Source organism: Vulpes vulpes, chromosome 12 (genome assembly GCF_048418805.1).
Source record: "Vulpes vulpes isolate BD-2025 chromosome 12, VulVul3, whole genome shotgun sequence".
In the NCBI taxonomy this organism is placed as follows: Eukaryota; Metazoa; Chordata; class Mammalia; order Carnivora; family Canidae; genus Vulpes; species Vulpes vulpes.
The window spans coordinates 17213486-17233515 of record NC_132791.1 but is presented as its reverse complement, the minus strand read 5'-3'; the positions used below and the strand labels follow the sequence as shown (position 1 = coordinate 17233515).

The 20030-nt window shown below is 37.9% G+C and overlaps 1 protein-coding gene across 1 annotated transcript in view; it reads right to left on the bottom strand.

Moving 5' to 3' along the window:
* TEX10 (testis expressed 10) overlaps window positions 1-20030 on the bottom strand; it is a 68568-nt gene that overhangs the window by 34055 nt on the left and 14483 nt on the right. The window contains exons 5-6 of the mRNA XM_072727857.1: window positions 19730-19842; window positions 166-404 (exon numbers count right to left, since the gene is read on the bottom strand). Coding sequence (XP_072583958.1) covers window positions 166-404; window positions 19730-19842 — 352 coding nt within the window. The remainder of the gene's footprint in view (window positions 1-165; window positions 405-19729; window positions 19843-20030) is intronic.

The following is a 20030-nucleotide window of genomic DNA, read 5'->3' as shown; positions in this document are numbered from 1 at the left end:
ACAATTTAAGTGTTCAAGGAGACAGTCCTTTATAGGAGCTATCTTTTATGGCTTGAATGTAATTAACCTATGTATAAAGTTTGAAAATCACTAATTCAAAGCTAGACCCTAATAGCATATATAAGAGCTCCTCTCTGAAAGAAAGATAAAGCAGTTAACACCTACCTCTGTTGGGTTGTATCTGCATTAACCTCCACGATACCCCAAGCAATCTGTTCAGCTGCTTACTATTTAGCCTAAAGCCATCTTCAAGGGTCTCTGTCACAAACTTCCTTATCATTTCTATCCAATTGGAATCCTTCTGCAAAGTTGAGGCATTTGCCAGGGAGACCATGATATCAGACAGTGTTAAATTCAGTAAAAGATGATCTACATTATTGGAGAGAATCGTGCAATGCTTGATGCTAAAAACAAACAAAGACACACACATCTATCAAGTGTTAAATCTACCATGCCTGCTTCACTTAGAATACTTAAAAAAAGCTATCAATGGGTCAAAAAATTTCCTTTTAAAATAAATTGCCAAGAAGCAGGTACGGAGGCAAGGTTTAGGCCACTGTTTTGTTGAATAAACCATTCCTTATGGAATTAAGGTTAAGAAGATATGAATTACATTGTATACTGCTCATTTCATTACCCAAGTTCCTCTTCACACAAAAAGTAAAGGCCCTAGTAACAATGCTTGGTAATCCTAAACGTGATTTGGAGAGAAGACTTGAGAACCTTAACATGCTTGAAGATTTTTTTTAAAGCATATACCTATATTTGGATGTAGGTCACAGTAGATCTTAACTCTGCTTCTACCTCACCAACATAATCACTAATTCCTCCTGGCCACAATTTCTGTATGTGTGACATAAGCAGACTGGTCCAAATAAGCACTATTCTGAAACAACTTTTGTGATACACATATTAAAACCAGTTTTTTTTCTAGCTAAATAAGACATTTCTTTTAAAGCATGAAATAAATTTCCAAAAATATTTCAAATACTTTCAATTAAAAAATTGCAACTCAGAATATAGATACTTATTTCACACTACGGCATATTCAAAAGCAGAGCCTATTTATTTCAGGTTTCAAAAAAATGTAAAGTTAATTAAAATAAAAAATCTCTCGGGACGCCTAGGTGACTCAGTGGTTGAGTGTCTGCCTTTTGCTTAGGGCGTGATCCTGGGTCTAGGGATCAAGTGAGTCCTGCATGGGGCTCCTCACAGGGAGACTGCTTCTCCCTCTACCTGTGTCTCTGCCTCTCTCTCTTTCTCTGTGTCTCTCATGAATAAATAAATATCTTTTTAAAATAAATATTTTTTACAAAATTTAAAAATCTCTCAAACTAACCAATTTTAAAGGAAAAAGTTACTCTTAGGTCAAGCATGAGCAAAGACACAGTGGTCAAGAACCAATACAGAGTAAAGGAAATAAAAGAAATTTGGTACTATCAGAGCATCAAATGTACAGTTACAGGAATGACAAACAAGCCTGGAAAAATAAAATGGAACCAAATTACAAAGAGTTATTAGAAAGACTAAGGGCACTAGAGTTACTTCTGAAACCACATGAGTAACATAGTTGAAAACTTATTTCAGATGGGTGATTCTGTGGATGGAAAAGTTACAAGACTATAAACAAGCAGGGGCGCCTGGGTGGCTCAGACTGTTAAGCCTCTGCCTTCCGCTAAAGTCATGATCTCCAGGTCCTAGGATCAAGCCCCAACTCGTACTCCTTGCTAAGTGGGAAGTCGGCTTCTCCTTCTCCCTCTCTTTCTCTCCTGCTCTCCCCCCTCCCTAACCTGCTCTTTTCTCTCTCAAATGAATAAATAAAATCTTTACAAAACAAAAACAAAGAAGCAGTTTTGTGGCTATTGTAACAATCTAGGCAACAGATGGCAAGCTCAAGAACCAGGGTTAATGCTGGGTATGGACTGGGAGAAGGTAGAACATTTAGCAAGAATAAAAATTAGCTGGATTTGAAGTTTAAGTGTATAAGATGTGAGTCTTGGAAAGGTGGGAATTGGGGGAATTAAAAGTTCTAGCATTGGTGACTGGATAAATGAAGCAGCAGAGATCCAGAAAATAAATATTACTTTTGATATGTGTAGCCTGAAGTGTCTCTGGTATAACTCCAGGCAGAGGCCAAAAGACAACTCAAAGCTGTCAGAATAATCTGACACCAGAAGGAGAAATCCAAGCTATTTGATGAAAATTACTCATATGACCACTCTTAGTTGCAAAAGAAGCAGGAAATACAATTTTTACTTTTTATAGTCATATTCCTAGCTACACACCAGAAATTAAGAAAAGAAAGAATGAGACTGGGACAAAGAACTAGCAGTCTACACATCACAAACCCAAATAACTACAAGGTTTTTTGCAAAACTGCCCAGCACCCAAAACCAAGGCACATTTTAACATTAATTAGACCACACAAAAACTCAATTGCCACATTTCTTCACAAGTAGAGCTTACCAAGATCTACCCTAAGTATATCTCAAGCAGCATAATCTGTTACTGTCTGGCAGGTCCAAATGGACACTGCAAACTTAGGAGAATTCATTCTGCTCTTCCAATAATTTACACAAATTTTTAAAGACTAAATATACCAACCATCAATTCTATGAGGGAGGCAGGCCGATAGGTAAACCAATTTTCAGTAACAATAATGTAGCTAATTAGAACTAATCCTCTTCCTCCAAACAACTTTAAAACTAGATGAAATCATTTTTAAAAACCTCAGAAGTATTCAAGAGCTAAGAAGATAATAAACATTTACTGGGCCCCAAAATCTATGAAAAAAAGCAAGATACTATCACTCAAGGATTTGTCCTTAGGGCAGCTGCCAATTTCAAAGAAACTGCTGCAAAACTGATGTAACCTTTTAGCAGCCTCACAGGGAAAAGTCAGAGCCCAGGACCTGACTAACAAGGGGACTTTCATATATTATCCAGGGTAAAGGTGAAGAAGAAATAAAAATAGCTCTTAGGTAAAACTTAATCCCAATTTTGCTTTACACCAGTGGCTTAAATAACCATTCCTCCCAACCAGCTCTACAGATTCAACACAATTCAAATCAAAACCCCAACATGCTATTTGTAGTTATCAATAAATTGATCCTGAAGTTTGTATGAAAAGGCGAAAGAGGGACGCCTGGGTAGCTCAGCAGTTGAGCGTCTGGCTTTGGCTCAGGGCGTGAACCCGGAGTTCGGGGATGGAGTCCCACATCAGGCTCCCTGTGAGGAGCCTGCTTCTCCCTCTGCCTATGTCTCTGCCTCTCTCTGTGTGTGTCTCTCATGAATAAATAAATAAAATATTTAAAGAAAAAAAAAGGCAAAAGACCTAAAATACCCAACATATGACTGAGGCAGAACAAAGCTAGAGGATTTATTCTGCCCAATTTCAAGTTACTCTTCAACTTCATTAATCAAGACAGCATGGAATTGGTAAAAGAACAGACACACATAGGATAATGGAACAAGGAGCTCCAAATAGACCCATAAAATCTAATCAACTGATCTCTGACAAAAGAGCAAAACCAATTCAATGGAGAAAGGATAGTCTGTTCAACAAATGCTGCTGGGAGCAAATGGACAGAAACTCTACAAATGAAAAACAAAAAATTCAGGACACCTGGGTGGTTCAGTGGTTGAGCATCTGCCATTGGCTTAGAGCGTGATCCCCGGGTCCTGGGATCGAGTTCCACATTGGGTTCCCCAGAGGGAGCCAGCTTCTCCCTCTGCCTCCCTCTCCGTCTCTCTCATGAATAAATAAAATCTTTAAAAAAAAAAAATTTCAATGGATTTGTGTCTCAGCTCAGTTGAATAAATCTGATAATTAAAAGCTGGTAGAGATAAATAAATCAATCAAGCAAGCAAGCAGGCAGGTATGAGGTAACGAAACAGAAAAACAGGTAGAAGATTCAGTGAGTAGGTCTACTATGTTTAGTCTTTACCAGAAAGGAAAGAAATAGGACTGCAGTATTTTTTTTAAAGATAATGAGAATTTATCATATCTGTTTATAGACATTTCACTCAAGATTTAAGATCTCAGATGTAATAAGTTCACCGAATCCCAAGGAGAATTTAAAAAATTAAAAAAAAAAAAAAAAAAAAAGAAAAGAAAACCCACCTGGATACATCATTGCAAAACTGCAGAAAACAAAAAGAAATATTGTGGGGAGTGGGAACAGTAATTTTGTAAAGTAACAACAGATTCTCATAGCTGACTTCTTATTAATACAGCAATGAAAATCAGCAGTGTTATTGTCAAGGGGCTCAAAGAAGAAAACTGCCAAACTTAGAGTACTACACTCTACTAAAACACTTTACAAATGAAGGAAAAATTATACTTTTAGACAAAACAAACAAAAAACAACCTCTAGCAGATTCTAAATGATCCCACATGGATGAAAACCAATATGTCAAAAAATGAAGATCAAAAAAAATAGAGAATACACGGATAAAAACTCAGGTGGTGGATATAAGTTTCTCAGAATACTAATTTTTGTTTGAAAGCTCAAATTTTGGGGACACCTGGGTGGCTCAGCAGTTGGGCATCTGCCTTCAGCTCAGGGTGTGATTCCGGAGTCCCAAGATGAATTCACAGGATTCACAGGACGAAGTCCCACATCAGGCTCCCTGCAGGGGAGTCTGCTTCTCCCTTTGCCTATGTCTCTGCCTCTCTGTGTCTCTCATGAATAAATAAAATATTTTTTAAAAAAAAAAAGCTCAAATTTTATCATTGTCACAAACACTGTCATCAATTGTTTTCTTGGAATTGATAGGTTCTGTTCATTTTGAGAAAATAACTGCCAAATTTGCAAGTCGGAATAATGATAGTTTGTCATTCCTTTAAGTTAAAACTGTGTCCATCACAGGAAAGTATTTACAAGTAGAATACTCACAAAAATGTATTTCCTTTTTTTTTTTTAAGATTTTATTTATTTATCCATGAGACACACACACACACAGAGAGAGAGAGAGAGAGAGAGAGAGAGAGAGGAGCAAAGACACAGGCAGAGGGAGAAGCAGGCTCCATGGAAGGAGCCCAATGTGGGACTCGGTCCTGGATCTCCAGGATACGACCTGGGCCGAAGGTGGCGCTAAACCACTGGGCCTGCCCACAAAAATGTATTTCTTGAGATAATCATCATCCTATGTATTCAGCCAAAGTATTTTATTTACCACAGTTCTCCCATTTCATCACACTGAATGTGAAAATAATGTGTCCTCAAGAGTCATGATTTAATAAAATAAGTAATTTTTACTGCGTCATTAAATCAAACTGGCTTGTTCATTTAAATTGTGAGTGCACGGTGGTGAAGAATACAATGTTTTACTAGTACGGTTTGGTGCCATTCTCTTAACTTACACTAAGATACTGGCAGTTTTACCAACCTCTGCTTTTGTACCATCAATGCTAATCAGAAAAATCAAAAAGGCAAACAATATCTTAAAATAATTGTGAAAATAGTTCTGACTTTATTATAGACTCCAGAGGTCTCAGACCACACTTTGAGAACTACTATCTTAGGTGAATGACACTGGAAGAAAGACAGTCTCTTCAATAAATGGTGCTGGGAAAGTTGGACATCCACATGCAGAAGAATGAAACTAGACCACTCTCTTGCACCATACACAAAGATAAACTCAAAATGGATGAAAGATCTAAATTTGAGACAAGATTCCATCAAAATCCTAGAGGAGAACACAGGCAACACCCTTTTTGAACTCAGCCACAGTAACTTCTTGCAAGATACATCCACAAAGGCAAAAGAAACAAAAGCAAAAATGAACTATTGGGACTTCATCAAGATAAGAAGCTTTTGCACAGCAAAGGATACAGTCAACAAAACTCAAAGACAACCTACAGAATGGGAGAAGATATTTGCAAATGACGTATCAGATAAAGGGCTAGTTTCCAAGATCTATAAAGAACTTATTAAACTCAACACCAAAGAAACAATCCAATCACGAAATGGGCAAAAGACATGAAGAGAAATCTCACAGAGGAAGACATGGACATGACCAACATGCACATGAGAAAATGCTCTGCATCACTTGCCATCAGGGAAATACAAATCAAAACCACAATGAGATACCACCTCACACCAGTGAGAATGGGGAAAATTAACAAGGCAGGAAACAACAAATGTTGGAGAGGATGCAGAGAAAAGGGAACCCTCTTACACTGTTGATGGGAATGTGAACTGGTGCAGCCACTCTGGAAAACTGTGTGGAGGTTCCTCAAAGAGTTAAAAATAGACCTGCCCTACGACCCAGCAATTGCACTGTTGGGGATTTACCCCAAAGATTCAGATGCAAGGAAACGCCGGGACACCGGCACCCCGATGTTTCTAGTAGCAATGTCCACAATAGCCAAACTGTGGAAGGAGCCTCGGTGTCCGTCGAAAGATGAATGGATAAAGAGGATGTGGTTTATGTATACAATGGAATATTACTCAGCCATTAGAAACGACAAATACCCACCATTTGCTTCAACGTGGATGGAACTGGAAGGTATTATGCTGAGTGAAATAAGTCAATCGGAGAAGGACAAACAGTGTATGTTCTCATTCATTTGGGGAATATAAATAATAGTGAAAGGGAATATAAGGGAAGGGAAAAGAAATGTGTGGGAAATATCAGAAAGGGAGACAGAACATAAAGACTCCTAACTCTGGGAAAGGAACTAGGGGTGATGGAAGGGGAGGAGAGAGGGGGGTGGGGGTGAATGGGTGACGGGCACTGAGGGGGGCACTTGACGGGATGAGCACTGGGTGTTATTCTGTATGTTGGTAAATTGAACACCAATAAAAAATAAATTTATTATTACAAAAAAAAAGATAAACGACATAGGACTAAGGCAGCTAATTATAACAAACTGTCTCACAATAGCAACAATGGTCTACTGTTTATAGGATATCCCAGTAAGCTTCCCTCCCCCATCCACAACCTAATTTGTTCTGTTCCTTTATACTATAAGTCTCTCCCAAAGGAGTACCCATCCCTAAGAATTTCAGATTCTGAAAAGAAAAAAAAAATCAGATTCTGGTTCTTCAGTTAGAGTCCTTATTTGAACCAGTTAGGAAAATTTTCTATATACAATAACCAATAAACTTCCTTTTTACCAAATAAACTTTATACTGTTCCAGATGATCTTTCCTTTTGGCCTTAACAAACATTTCTATTCAATTTAACTATAGGAAGCTCAAATTTCTTCTACAGATGCTACTGCAAGTCAATTTCCTTTTGAATTCTGCTTAAGTACTCAATACCTGCTGCACTCTTTCTCTGGCCCCTATTCTGTCCTTAGTTTCTCACAAAGAAATCTATTTGGTAGTAATTTTTTCTAAAATGTAGTCATTCATGTACTGTCTGAACTAATATTTACTATGCTTCTTTAATATAGCTCAGTTTTTAAAGACAAATAGAATTTCTAAAAGAAAATTTGTCACTACCATAATCAGAAAACCAATTTTTCCTAATACATTTTGCAATAAATTCCCAACAACCCAACCAGCACTTAATCAACCTCAACTTGTCAAATCAATCAAAGCTCTCCATTACCTCTCAAAAAATAAACTTCTTTTCCCAGCATACTAGTAAATCTTCCCAACAGCAGACTACTCTTGTCAGCAGTGAACTTCTGCTCTCACAAGTTGATTTGTAGCCCAAAGGCAAGACTTAACTATACTGTAAACAGAAAGATTTTGGGGTCCCCAAAAAAAGAAAGACAAGAGGGATGCCTGGGTGGCTTAGCAGTTGAGTGTCTGTCTTCGGCTCGGGGCATGATCCCGGAGTCCCAGGATCGAGTCCACATCGGCCTCCCTATGAGGAGCCTCCTTCTCCCTCTGTCTACATCTCTGCCTTCTGTGTCTCTCATGAATAAATAAAAATCTTTAAAAAAAAAAAAAAAAGGACACGACGCAGCTTTTATGACACAAAATAAGTCATTTTAGGTCCCAGCTATTTTCATATTTTCCCTTATCAATGCTCCATTGGCTCTATTAGCCTAACTACATTTCTTACAAAGCTTCCTAGGAAGTGTCAGAATTACAAAAAAAATACAAAAATGTAGTTAAGGATTTAAGGGTAACTAAAGAAATGCAAAAACTAAATCTCTTAGAGGCCACTAAATAGGCTAGCTATAACAGAAACAATAAATCAGCGGTGAAACTCCTGTGCTGCTTCAAAAGTAAACAAGGCCCTGTATTTCTTATCCAAGATAAGGAGCTCAAGACTCCATCCAGTTTATACCGTAAGAGTTTGCCCAAAACCTCTTCCCCTGACAGTAACCTTTGCCTCATTATAATGTTAAAGTCTCCAACCCTGGGAGGGGCACAAGCTTCATAACATAGCACACATGTACAGGCATGTTTCCTAAGCATGTCTGCACAAACATACATCACATGCCTTTACATGTAATGGACAGAGGTCCTCTTTCTGAATATTCATCCTAAACCCTAAATAAAAAGAACCTGTTCACCCATACTCAGGGACACATGGCTTTGGAAGTTATTCCCGATGATCTCCTTACTGCAGTAAATATGTTCCGTTTTATGATAACTCCAACTGAAATCTCTATCTGTAACCCACCAAGGATTGAACTCATGTTAGTTCAGTTACAGTACTTGTTCCTAGTACATATAAGAATTAACTTGGGAAAAAAAAAAAAAAGAATTAACTTGGAATAAGCACCATAGACTAATACATTTTGAGCACAAAAACTGTTTTCTTAGGGGCACCTGGGTGGCTCAGTTGGTTAAGCATCCAACTCTTTGATTTCACCTTGGGTCATGATCTCAGGGTCATGAGATCAAGCCCCACATGACACTCTAAGCTCAGCTTGAGATCTTCTCCCTCCAATCTCTACCCCTCACCCTGCTTGCACTTGCTCTTTGCTTTTACTTTTTTAAAGATTTTATTTATTTATTCATGAGAGTGACAGAGAAAGAGGCAGAGACACAGGTAAAAGAAGAAGCAGGCTCCCCGCGGGAACTTGATCCCAGGATCCCGGGATCACACCCTGAGCCAAAGTCTCAACCACTGAGCCACCCAAGCATCTCCATGCCCACTCTTTAAAATAAACAGAATCTTAAAAAAAAAAAAAAAAAAAAAGAACGTTTTCTTAGAGAGGACTACACTGCATTTTTTTAAAGGTCAGTATTTACAATGACAAAATTATAGCCTTTAATATAAATGAAAGAATTGAAAGCAGGTACTCAAATGAACACCTGAACACCAATGTTCACATCATTATTCACAGTAACCAAAAGATGGAAACCACCCAAACACCCATTGACAGATAAATAGATAAAATATGGTATATACATACAATGGAGTATTGTTTAGCCTTAAAAAGGAAGGAAAACTTGGAAGTAACCAAGAGGATCTTCAGTAAGTAGGTGAGTGGATACATAAACTATGACACATAAACTGTGATACATAAACTGTTCCATACAATGGAACATTATTTAACACTTAAAAAAAAAAAGTCATGAAGAAAACATGGGAAAGGGAAGGATGAATAGGAGAAAACAGGATTTTTAGGGGAGTGAAACTATCCTATATAATATAATAATGGTACATAGATGTCATCATATGTTTGTCAAAACTCAGAATTTGTAATACCACCAGTGAACTCTAACATAAACTATAGATTTAGGATGAAAATGATGTGTCAGTGTAGGTTCATAAACTGTAAATGTTTAACTCTGGTGCAGGATGCTGACAGTGAGGAAAGCTATGGATTTCTACGAGCAGGAGTACATGACAATTCTGTATTTTCTGCTCAATTTTACTATCAAACTAAAACTGCTCTAAAAACATAAAATCTATTTTCAAAAAAAGGGAAAAAATGCTGCTACACGCTACAATATGAATGAACCTTGAAGACATTTTCCAAAGTGAAATTAAGCCAGACACAAAAGGAAAAATATTTTATGGTTCTTATACGAGGTACCTAGAAGAATCAAATTAATAGAGACAAAAAGTGTAATACTAGTTCCAGGATGCCTGGGTGGCCCAGCAGTTGGGCACCTGCCTTTGGCTTGTGATCCAGGATCCAGTCCCACATCGGGCTTCCTGGAGGGAGCCTGCTTCTCCCTCTGCCTGGTCTCTGCCTCTCTCTCTCAGTCTGTCTCTCTCCTGAATAAACAAATCTTTAAAAAAAAAAAAACTGGTTCCCAGGCACTGGTGGTAAGGGACCGTTACTGTTTCATGGGTACAGACTTCTGGTTTGGGAAGATGAAAAAAGTTCTGGAAACGGATGGTGGTGATGGTTGCATAGCAATGTAAATATACTTAATACATTTAAAATGATTTAAAAGATCAAATTTCATGTTACATATATTCTACAACAATAAAAGTAATATCCTTTGTAATTCTGTATTTTAACTGAAGATGAAAAAATTTATAGACATTAAATCAAAAATTAAGTGGGGTTACAGGAATAAGTGTGAAGACCACTGGGTGAAGCCAATGTTGCCTTCCACATGTTATCTGCTAAATATTCAATGCAGCACCTTATGGATGTAAGAGAGCAGCCCAGAGTCTCTAAAAAAAATGAATCCCTGGGGAATCTTCTGAGGAATAAGCTAGTTACACTACCAATCTATTTTTGCTAAAAATTCCACAACTGCAAAGTCAGCTGGGAAGACAGCAGAATAGGCAGACCCCAAGCTCACTTCCTCCCAGGGATACAACTAGAAAATACCCATAGCCATATATTACCCAGGAAACCACCCGAAGACTGGCAGGACAAATTCCACAACTAAAATCAAGGAAGGGACATTAAAGAAGACGGGAAGGGTGAAGACACATGGCTGTCTGACACAATGGAGAGGGAGCTCGTGGCATGGAGAAGGGTAGAAAATACTTTCACACTGGGAAGTCCATGAACAGGGAGGATGGAATATTTGCCTTGGAAGTGAGAAGGGCTGAATTTCTTGAGTTCTCAAAAACCAGCAGGACTTAAAGCCTAGAATTTTAAAACTCTGTGAGAGCCCAGAAGGCATTAGGAAACAGAGTTCCATGATAAGAGATAACAAGAGGAATAGCCCCAAAGATATAGTGCAGAACCAGCACATGGAAAACTCTAGGGGCAGACAGGAGGGAGGGTGATTTGCTCATTTCAGAGCATGGCCAAGAGAGGCAGGGATCACAGGGAGACTATAGGAACAAAGGACACGGCAGGTGCCATTTCCCTTCCCACCCCCCAGCAAAAACACCTGCTATCAGCAACAGGCCACCTGTGGTAACCAGTGTGGTGCCAACACTCCCAACTAGCTTCTACCAAGCTTTCTCACATTCCACTCCCTACCACACCCCTCCCCCACCTTCAGCAGATAAGCCCTTCCCAGTCACACTGAGTCTCAGCACTGCAGGCCCCTCCCTGAGAAGCCCAGAAGAAACCCTACAATGCCATATTTCCTGACACCCACGTTTCAGGACTTCAATTTTGGCTGTGGCAGACTTTCACAAGCAGACTACCAACACATCTTGTTAAAATGTGCCTCACCCTTGCTGAGAGACCAAAGTGAAACAAACATAAAAAATACGCCTTATAGAGAATTTAAAATAATGATTATGAAGACCCTGGACTGGAGAAAAGAGTGGAGGACATCAAAGAGACGATTAACACAGAGATAAAGAATCAATCAGACAGCAAGAGAAAAACCAAGAACCATATGATACTCTCATTAGATGCAGAGAAAGCATTTGACAAAATACAGCATCCATTCCTGATCAAAACCCTTCAGAGTGTTGGGATAGAGGGAACTTTCCTCGACATCTTAAAAGCCATTTACGAAAAGCCCACAGCAAATATCATTCTCAATGGGGAAGCACTGGGAGCCTTTCCCCTAAGATCAGGAACAAGACAGGGATGTCCACTCTCACCACTGCTGTTCAACATAGTTCTGGAAGTCCTCGCCTCAGCAATCAGACAACAAAAAGACATTAAAGGCATTCAAATTGGCAAAGAAGAAGTCAAACTCTCCCTCTTCGCCGATGACATGATACTCTACATAGAAAACCCAAAAGCCTCCACCCCAAGATTGCTAGAACTCATACAGCAATTTGGTAGTGTGGCAGGATACAAAATCAATGCCCAGAAATCAATGGCATTTCTATACACTAACAATGAGACTGAAGAAAGAGAAATTAAGGAGTCAATCCCATTTACAATTGCAGCCAAAAGCATAAGATACCTAGGAATAAACCTAACCAAAGAGGTAAAAGATCTATACCCTAAAAACTATAGAACACTTCTGAAAGAAATTGAGGAAGACACAAAGAGATGGAAAAATATTCCATGCTCATGGATTGGCAGAATTAATATTGTAAAAATGTCAATGTTACCCAGGGCAATTTACACGTTTAATGCAATCCCTATCAAAATACCATGGACTTTCTTCAGAGAGCTAGAACAAATTATTTTAAGATTTGTGTGGAATCAGAAAAGACCCCGAATAGCCAGGGGAATTTTAAAAAAGAAAACCATAGCTGGGGGCATCACAATGCCAGATTTCAGGTTGTACTACAAAGCTGTGGTCATCAAGACAGTGTGGTACTGGCACAAAAACAGACACATAGATCAATGGAACAGAATAGAGAACCCAGAAGTGGACCCTGAAATGTATGGTCAACTAATATTTGATAAAGGAGGAAAGACTATCCATTGGAAGAAAGACAGTCTCTTCAATAAATGGTGCTGGGAAAATTGGACATCCACATGCAGAAGAATGAAACTGGACCATTCTCTTTCACCATACACAAAGATAAACTCAAAATGGATGAGAGATCTAAATGTGAGACAAGAGTCCATCAAAATCATAGAAGAGAACACAGGCAACACCCTTTTTGAGCTCGGCCACAGTAACTTCTTGCAAGATACATCCACAAAGGCAAAAGAAACAAAAGCAAAAATGAACTATTGGGACTTCATCAAGATAAGAAGCTTTTGCACAGCAAAGTATACAGTCAACAAAACTCAAAGACAACCTACAGAATGGGAGAAGATATTTGCAAATGACATATCAGATAAAGGGCTAGTTTCCAAAATCTATAAAGAACTTATTAAACTCAACACCAAAGAAGCAAACAATCCAATCATGAAATGGGCAAAAGACATGAAGAGAAATCTCACAGAGGAAGACATGGACATGGCCAACATGCACAGGAGAAAATGCTCTGCATCACTTGCCATCAGGGAAATACAAATCAAAACCACAATGAGATACCACCTCACACCAGTGAGAATGGGGAAAATTAACAAGGCAGGAAACAACAAATGTTGGAGAGGATGCAGAGAAAAGGGAACCCTCTTACACTGTTGGTGGGAATGTGAACTGGTGCAGCCACTCTGGAAAACTGTGTGGAGGTTCCTCAAAGAGTTAAAAATAGACCTGCCCTACGACCCAGCAATTGCACTGTTGGGGATTTACCCCAAAGATTCAGATGCAAGGAAACGTCGGGACACCTGCACCCCGATGTTTCTATCAGCAATGGCCGCAATAGCCAAACTGTGGAAGGAGCCTCGGTGTCCATCAAAAGATGAATGGATAAAGAAGATGTGGTTTATGTATACAATGGAATATTACTCAGCCATTAGAAACGACAAATACCCACCATTTGCTTCAACGTGGATGGAACTGGAGGGTATTATGCTGAGTGAAATAAGTCAATCGGAGAAGGACAAACAGTGTATGTTCTCATTCATTTGGGGAATATAAATAATAGTGAAAGGGAATATAAAGGAAGGGAAAAGAAATGTTGGGAAATATCAGGAAGGGAGACAGAACATAAAGACTCCTAACTCGGGGAAATGAACTAAGGGTGGTGGAAGGGGAGGAGGGCGGGTGTTGGAGGGGAATGGGTGACGGGCACTGAGGTGGACACTTGACGGGATGAGCACTGGGTGTTTTTCTGTATGTTGGTAAATTGAACACCAATAAAAATTAATTAAAAAAAAAAAAAAGAATCAATCAGAGATCAAGAACACAGTAAATGAAATTTAAAATACTCTTAATGGAATAAATAGTAGGTTAGAGGAAGCAGAAGAAGTGAATTAACAATCTGGAAGGTAGAGTAATGGAGAGTAACAAACCGAGCAAAGGAAAGAAAATTATGAAAATTGAGAAAAGTCTTAGGCAACCCAGTGACTTCATCAAACATAATAACACTTGCATTATAGGGATCAAAAAAGAGAGATAAAGGAGAACATTTATTTGAAGAAATAATAACTGGGGCATCTGGGTGGCTCAGTGGTTGAGCATCTGCCTTTGGCTCAGGTCGTGACCCAAGGGTCCTGAGATGGAGCTCCACATGGGCTCTCTGCAGGGAGCCTGCTTCTCTCCCACTGCCTATGTCTCTGCCTCTCTTTCTGTCTTCCACGAATAAATAAAATCTTTATAAAAAAAAAAAAAAAGACAGAAGAAAGAATAACTGAAAACATCTCTCATCTGGGGAAGGAAACCAAGATCCAGACCAGGAACCACAGAGATTACCCCCTCACCAAATTCAATCCAAGGCTATCTACACCAAGATACACAGTAATTAAAATGGCAAAAACTAGCAATAAAGACAAAATTTTTAAAAACAGCAAGAGAAAAAAAGACAGTAACACACAAGGGACATAAGGCTATCAGTGAATTTTTCAGCAGAAACTGTGCAGGCCAGAAGGGAATGGGGCAGGATACATTCAAAGTGCTGAAAGAGAAAATTCTGCAGCCAATACTCTATCCAGCAAGGCTATCATTCAGAATAGAAGACATAAAAGAGTTTCCCAGTAAACAAAAATTAAAGTAGTTCATGATTACTAACCAGTCCTATAAGAAATATTAAGGGGGAAGGACGCCTGGGTGGCTCAACAGCTGAGCGTCTGCCTTCGGATCAGGGCATGATCCCAGAGTCCCAGGATACAGTCCCACATCAGGCTCCCTGTGTGGAGCCTGCTTCTCCCTCTGCCTATGTCTCTGCCTCTCTGTGTGTCTCTCATGAGTAAATAAAATCTTCAAAAATAAAAATATAAAGTAAAACAAAGATCATAACAAGAGACAAAGAAGGGCGCTATAATTAAAGGGGACAGTCCAACAAGAGGATATAACAGTTGTAAATATCTATGCATCCAATATGGAAGCACCCAAATACATAAATCAGTTAATGATAAACATAAAAGGAATAATCGATACTAATACAATAACAATAAGAGACTTTAACACCCCATTCACATCAATGGACAGATCATCCAAACAGAAAAATCAACAAGGACAAAGTAACTTTGAATGAAACTCTGGACCAGATAGTTTAACAGACATATTCAGAACATTCCATCCTAAAACATCAAAATATACATTATCTTCAATGCATACAGAACATTTTCCAGAATAGATCATATATTAGACCATAAAACGAGTCTCAACAAACTCAAAAAAACCCAAGTCATACCATGCATCTTTTCTGACTACAATGCTATGAAACCAGAAATCAGTCACAAGAAAAAATCTGAAAAGAACACACATACATGGAGGTTAAATAACATGCTAGTAAACAATGGGTCAACCAAGAAATCAAAGAAGACATCAAAAATTACATGAAAATGAAAACACAAAGGTTCAAAATCTTTGGGATACATCAAACAGTGGCATTAAGAAGACAGTTTATAGAAACACAGGCCCACCTCAAGAAGAAAAATCTAATATAAACAGCCTAACCTTATACCTTAAAGAAGCCAGAGAAAGAACAATCAAAACCCAAAACCAGCAAAAAGAAAGAAATAATAAAGATTAGAGCAGGGACACCTGGGTGGCTCAGTTGGTTAAGCATCTGCCTTTGGCTTGGGTCATGATTCCAGGGCACTGGGATGGAGCCCAGTGTGGGGCTCCCTTCTCAGTGGGGACCCTGCTTCTGTTTCTCCCTCTGCCTCAGCCTCTGCCCCTCCCTCCTCGTGTGCTCACTCTGTCTTAAATAAATGAATAATCTTTTAAAAAATAAACATTAGAGCAGATATGAATGGCATAGAAATTAAAAAAAAAAAACAGATCAATGAAACCAGGAAATAATTCTTTGGGGGGGAAAAAAATCAACAAAACTGAAAAACTTCCAGCAAGACTCATCAAAAAAAAAAAAAAAGAGAGAGAGAGAGAGAGAGAGAGAGAGAGGGTGTGCAGACCCAAATAAAATTACTAATGAAAAAGGAGAAACAGCAACCAACACCACAAAAATACAATTATAGGGGTGCTTGGGTGGCTCAGTTGGTTGAGCATCTGGCTCTCTGATTTCAGCTTGGGTCATGATCTCAGGGTCGTGAAATTGGGATCTGTGTTGGACTCTGTCTGCACTGAGTGTGGAGTCTGCTTTGGATTCTCTCTCCTTCTCCCTCCACCCCTCTCTACCCTATGTGTACTCCCTCCCCTCTCTAATGAAAAGAAAGGGAAAGGGAAGGAAGGGATACAAACAATTGTAGCAAAGTATTATGAGAACATATATACCAACAAGTTGAACAACTTGGAAGAAATGGATAAATTCCTAAAAACATATAACCTACCAAAACTAATGCTGGAAGAAATAGAAAATCTGATCAGACCAATCACCAGCAATGAAATTGAAACAGTAATCAAAAAAAAATCTCTCAAAGGTCCAAGACCAGGCAGCTTCACAAGCAAATTCTAGCAAACATTTAAAGAAAAGTTAATATTCCTTCTCAAACTATTCCCAAAAATACAAAAGGAAAAGGAAAGAAAACTTCCAAATTCATTCCATGAAGACAGTATCACCCTGACACCAAAATCAGACAAAGATACCACCAAAAGAAGAGAACTACAAGCCGACATATCTCTTGTAAATACAGACGCAAAAATCCTCAACAAAATATTTGCAAACCAAATCCAACAATGTATTAGAAAAAAAAATCATATACTACAATCAAGTGAGATTTATTCCCAGGATGCAATGGTTGGTTTAATATTCACAAAACAAGGGGCACCTCTTGAGCCCAGTTGGTAGAGCATGCGACTCTTGATCCTGGAGTCATGAGTTTAAGTCCAACATTGGGTGTGGAGTCTACTTTAAAAAAGTAAAATACTAAAAATACGTATTTGCAAAACAATGTGATATATCACATCAATTAGAGAAAGGATAAAAAAACACATATGATCATTTCAACAGATGCAAAAAAGCATTTGACAAAATACAAGATCCATTCACAATAAACACCCTCAACAAAGCAGGTCTACAAGAAACACAACTCAACATAATAAAGGCCTTATGTGAAAAATCTACACCCAACATCCTATCAATGGTGAAAAACTGTAACCTTTTCCACTAAGGTCAAAAACAAGACATGGCTGCCCTCTATCACCCCTTTATTCAACATAGCAATGGAAGTCCTAGCCACAGCAATTAGCCAACATAAAGAAATAAAAGGCATTCAAATTGGTAAGGAAGAACAAAAACTCTATTTGCAAATGACATATTACATTTAGAAAATCCTCAAGACTTCAAAAAGCTACTAGAACTGATACATGAATTCAGTAACATCACAAAATACAAAATCCATGCACAGAACTCTGTTGCATTCTTATACACTAATTATGAAACAAGCACAAAGTAAAATTAAGAAAGCAATCTCATTTATAATTGCACCAAACAATAAAGTATCTAGAAGTGAAACACTTGTACTCCGAAAACTTTAAAAACACAGATGACAGAAATTCAAGACAACACACGAAAAAAATGGAAGGACATTCCATGCCCATGTGTTGGAAGAACAAATAGTTAAAATGTCTATACTACACAAAGCAATCTACAGATTTAATGCAACCCCTATCAAAATATCAACAGTATTTTTCACAGAACTGGAACTATCCTAAAATTTGTATGGAATCACAAAAGACCTAGAAGAGCCAGAGCAATCTTGAAAAAAAAAAAAAAAAAAAACAAACCTAGAGGTATCCCAATTCCAGTTATATTCCAAAGCAGTAGTAGAACAGTATGGTACTGGCATAAAAATAGACACAGAGATCAATGGAACTGAACAGAAAATCCAGAAATAAACTCACAATTATATGGTCAATTAATCCTTGATAAAGGAGGAAGGAATATACAATGGGAACGAGTCTCTTCAACAAATGGTGTTGGAGGGATGCCTGGGTGGCTCAGCAGTTTAGCGTCGCCTTCAGCCCAGGGCCTGATCCTGGAGAACTGGGATCGAGTCCTGTAGCAGGCTCCATGCAGGGACTGCCTCTGCCTGTCTGTTTCTCTCTCTCTCATGAATAAATAAATAAATCTTTAAAAAAAAAAAATGGTGTTGGAAAAACTGCAGAGCTGCATGCAAAAGAATGAAACTGGACCACTTTTTCACACCATACACAAAAATAAACTCAAAATAGATTGAAGGCCTAAATGTGAGACCGGAAACCATAAAAATCCTTGAAGAGAGCACAGGCAGTAACCTGACATTGGCTATACCAACGTTTTTCTAGATATGTCTCCTGAAGCAAAGGAAATAAAAGTAAACTACATGGAGACTACATCAAAATAAAGCTTCTGAACAGAAAACACAACAATTTACAAAATTAAAAAGCAACCTACAGAATGGGAGAAGATATCTGCAAGTGACTTATCCAATAAAGAGTCACTATCCAAAATATATAAATAACTGATACAGTCAATACCTAAAAAATAAATAATCCAATTAAAAATGCAAAACATGAACAAACATTTCTCCAAAGACATTAGATGGCCAACACACACAAAAAGATGCTCAACATCACTCATCATTAGAGAAATCCCAGTCAACACGACAATGAAATATCACTTCACCCCTGTCAGAATGGCTAAAATCAAAAACACAAGAAAGAAGCACTGGTGAGGATGTAGAGAAAAAGGAGTACTCATTTACTATTGGTAGAAATGCAAATTGGTGTAACCACTATGGAAAATAATATGGAGGTTGCTGAAAAAATTAAAACTAGAACCTCCCTGTGATCTAGGAATCACACTTCTGGGTATTTACAGCAAAAATACAGAAACACTAATTCAGAGATACACGCACCCCATATTTACTGCACCATTATTTACAGTAGCCAAACTGTGGAAGCAATCCAACTATCCACTGATAAATGAAAGGATAAAGTGCTTTTCAGAAGGCACTTAACTAACTATAGGCCCACCTCAAGATGAAAATGTTATTTGATAACTTGTTTTAACATTTATTTGCACTCACTTGAGGTAAATATTTTAAAATTTCCAAGCTTACAATTTTAAACTCCATCTTTTCATCTTACATGTAAGCCTTTCTGTTTTAGAAAACTATTTTTCTCCAATTATTCCTTTTCCTGATATTAGTTTCAATGCCAGTTTTCTCACATATAAATGATACAACTAGATGACCTTTAAGATGATCTCAGAGATTACATAGTACCTCTCCCAAATAAATGACCCACCTCAACAAATTTTATTACATTTATATTTACATAATTTGATACCTGATGCTCACTTTATATAAAATATCCATTATGTATTTTTTAATTAAAATAAATAAAAATCAGTCTCAAAGCTTAAAGTGACTTGTTCAAGATCAGCCATACTATTGCTACTTTAATTTCTATTTCACAAAATTTAGATATGAACCCCTCACAGTGTAGAAAGTTCCACTTTAAGGCTAAATATTTTTAATAATTTCAGGCTAAAAAAAACATATCCAGTCTATACAGTGGAAAGAATCACAATACCTTTTATTTGTCTCTTTCCTTTTGTGCTTGGTTATTTCTTTTAAGGCATATGGAAAGTGACTCATAAAATGGTGTTTGAAATCAATAAGATAATTCTTTCGAAGCCACGACTCCTATTAAAATAAGCAAAGATTAGAAAATCTACACAAAACATTTAAAATCACCGAATTTAAACAGAAATTTGACTACTTGTTAATCTTCAACTATAAATTTACCATTATACATCTTTTGCTCCTGATAGCAGATGTAAATTTTAAAATCAGAATAAAATATTAGGGCATCCAATTCTTACCCACAGATC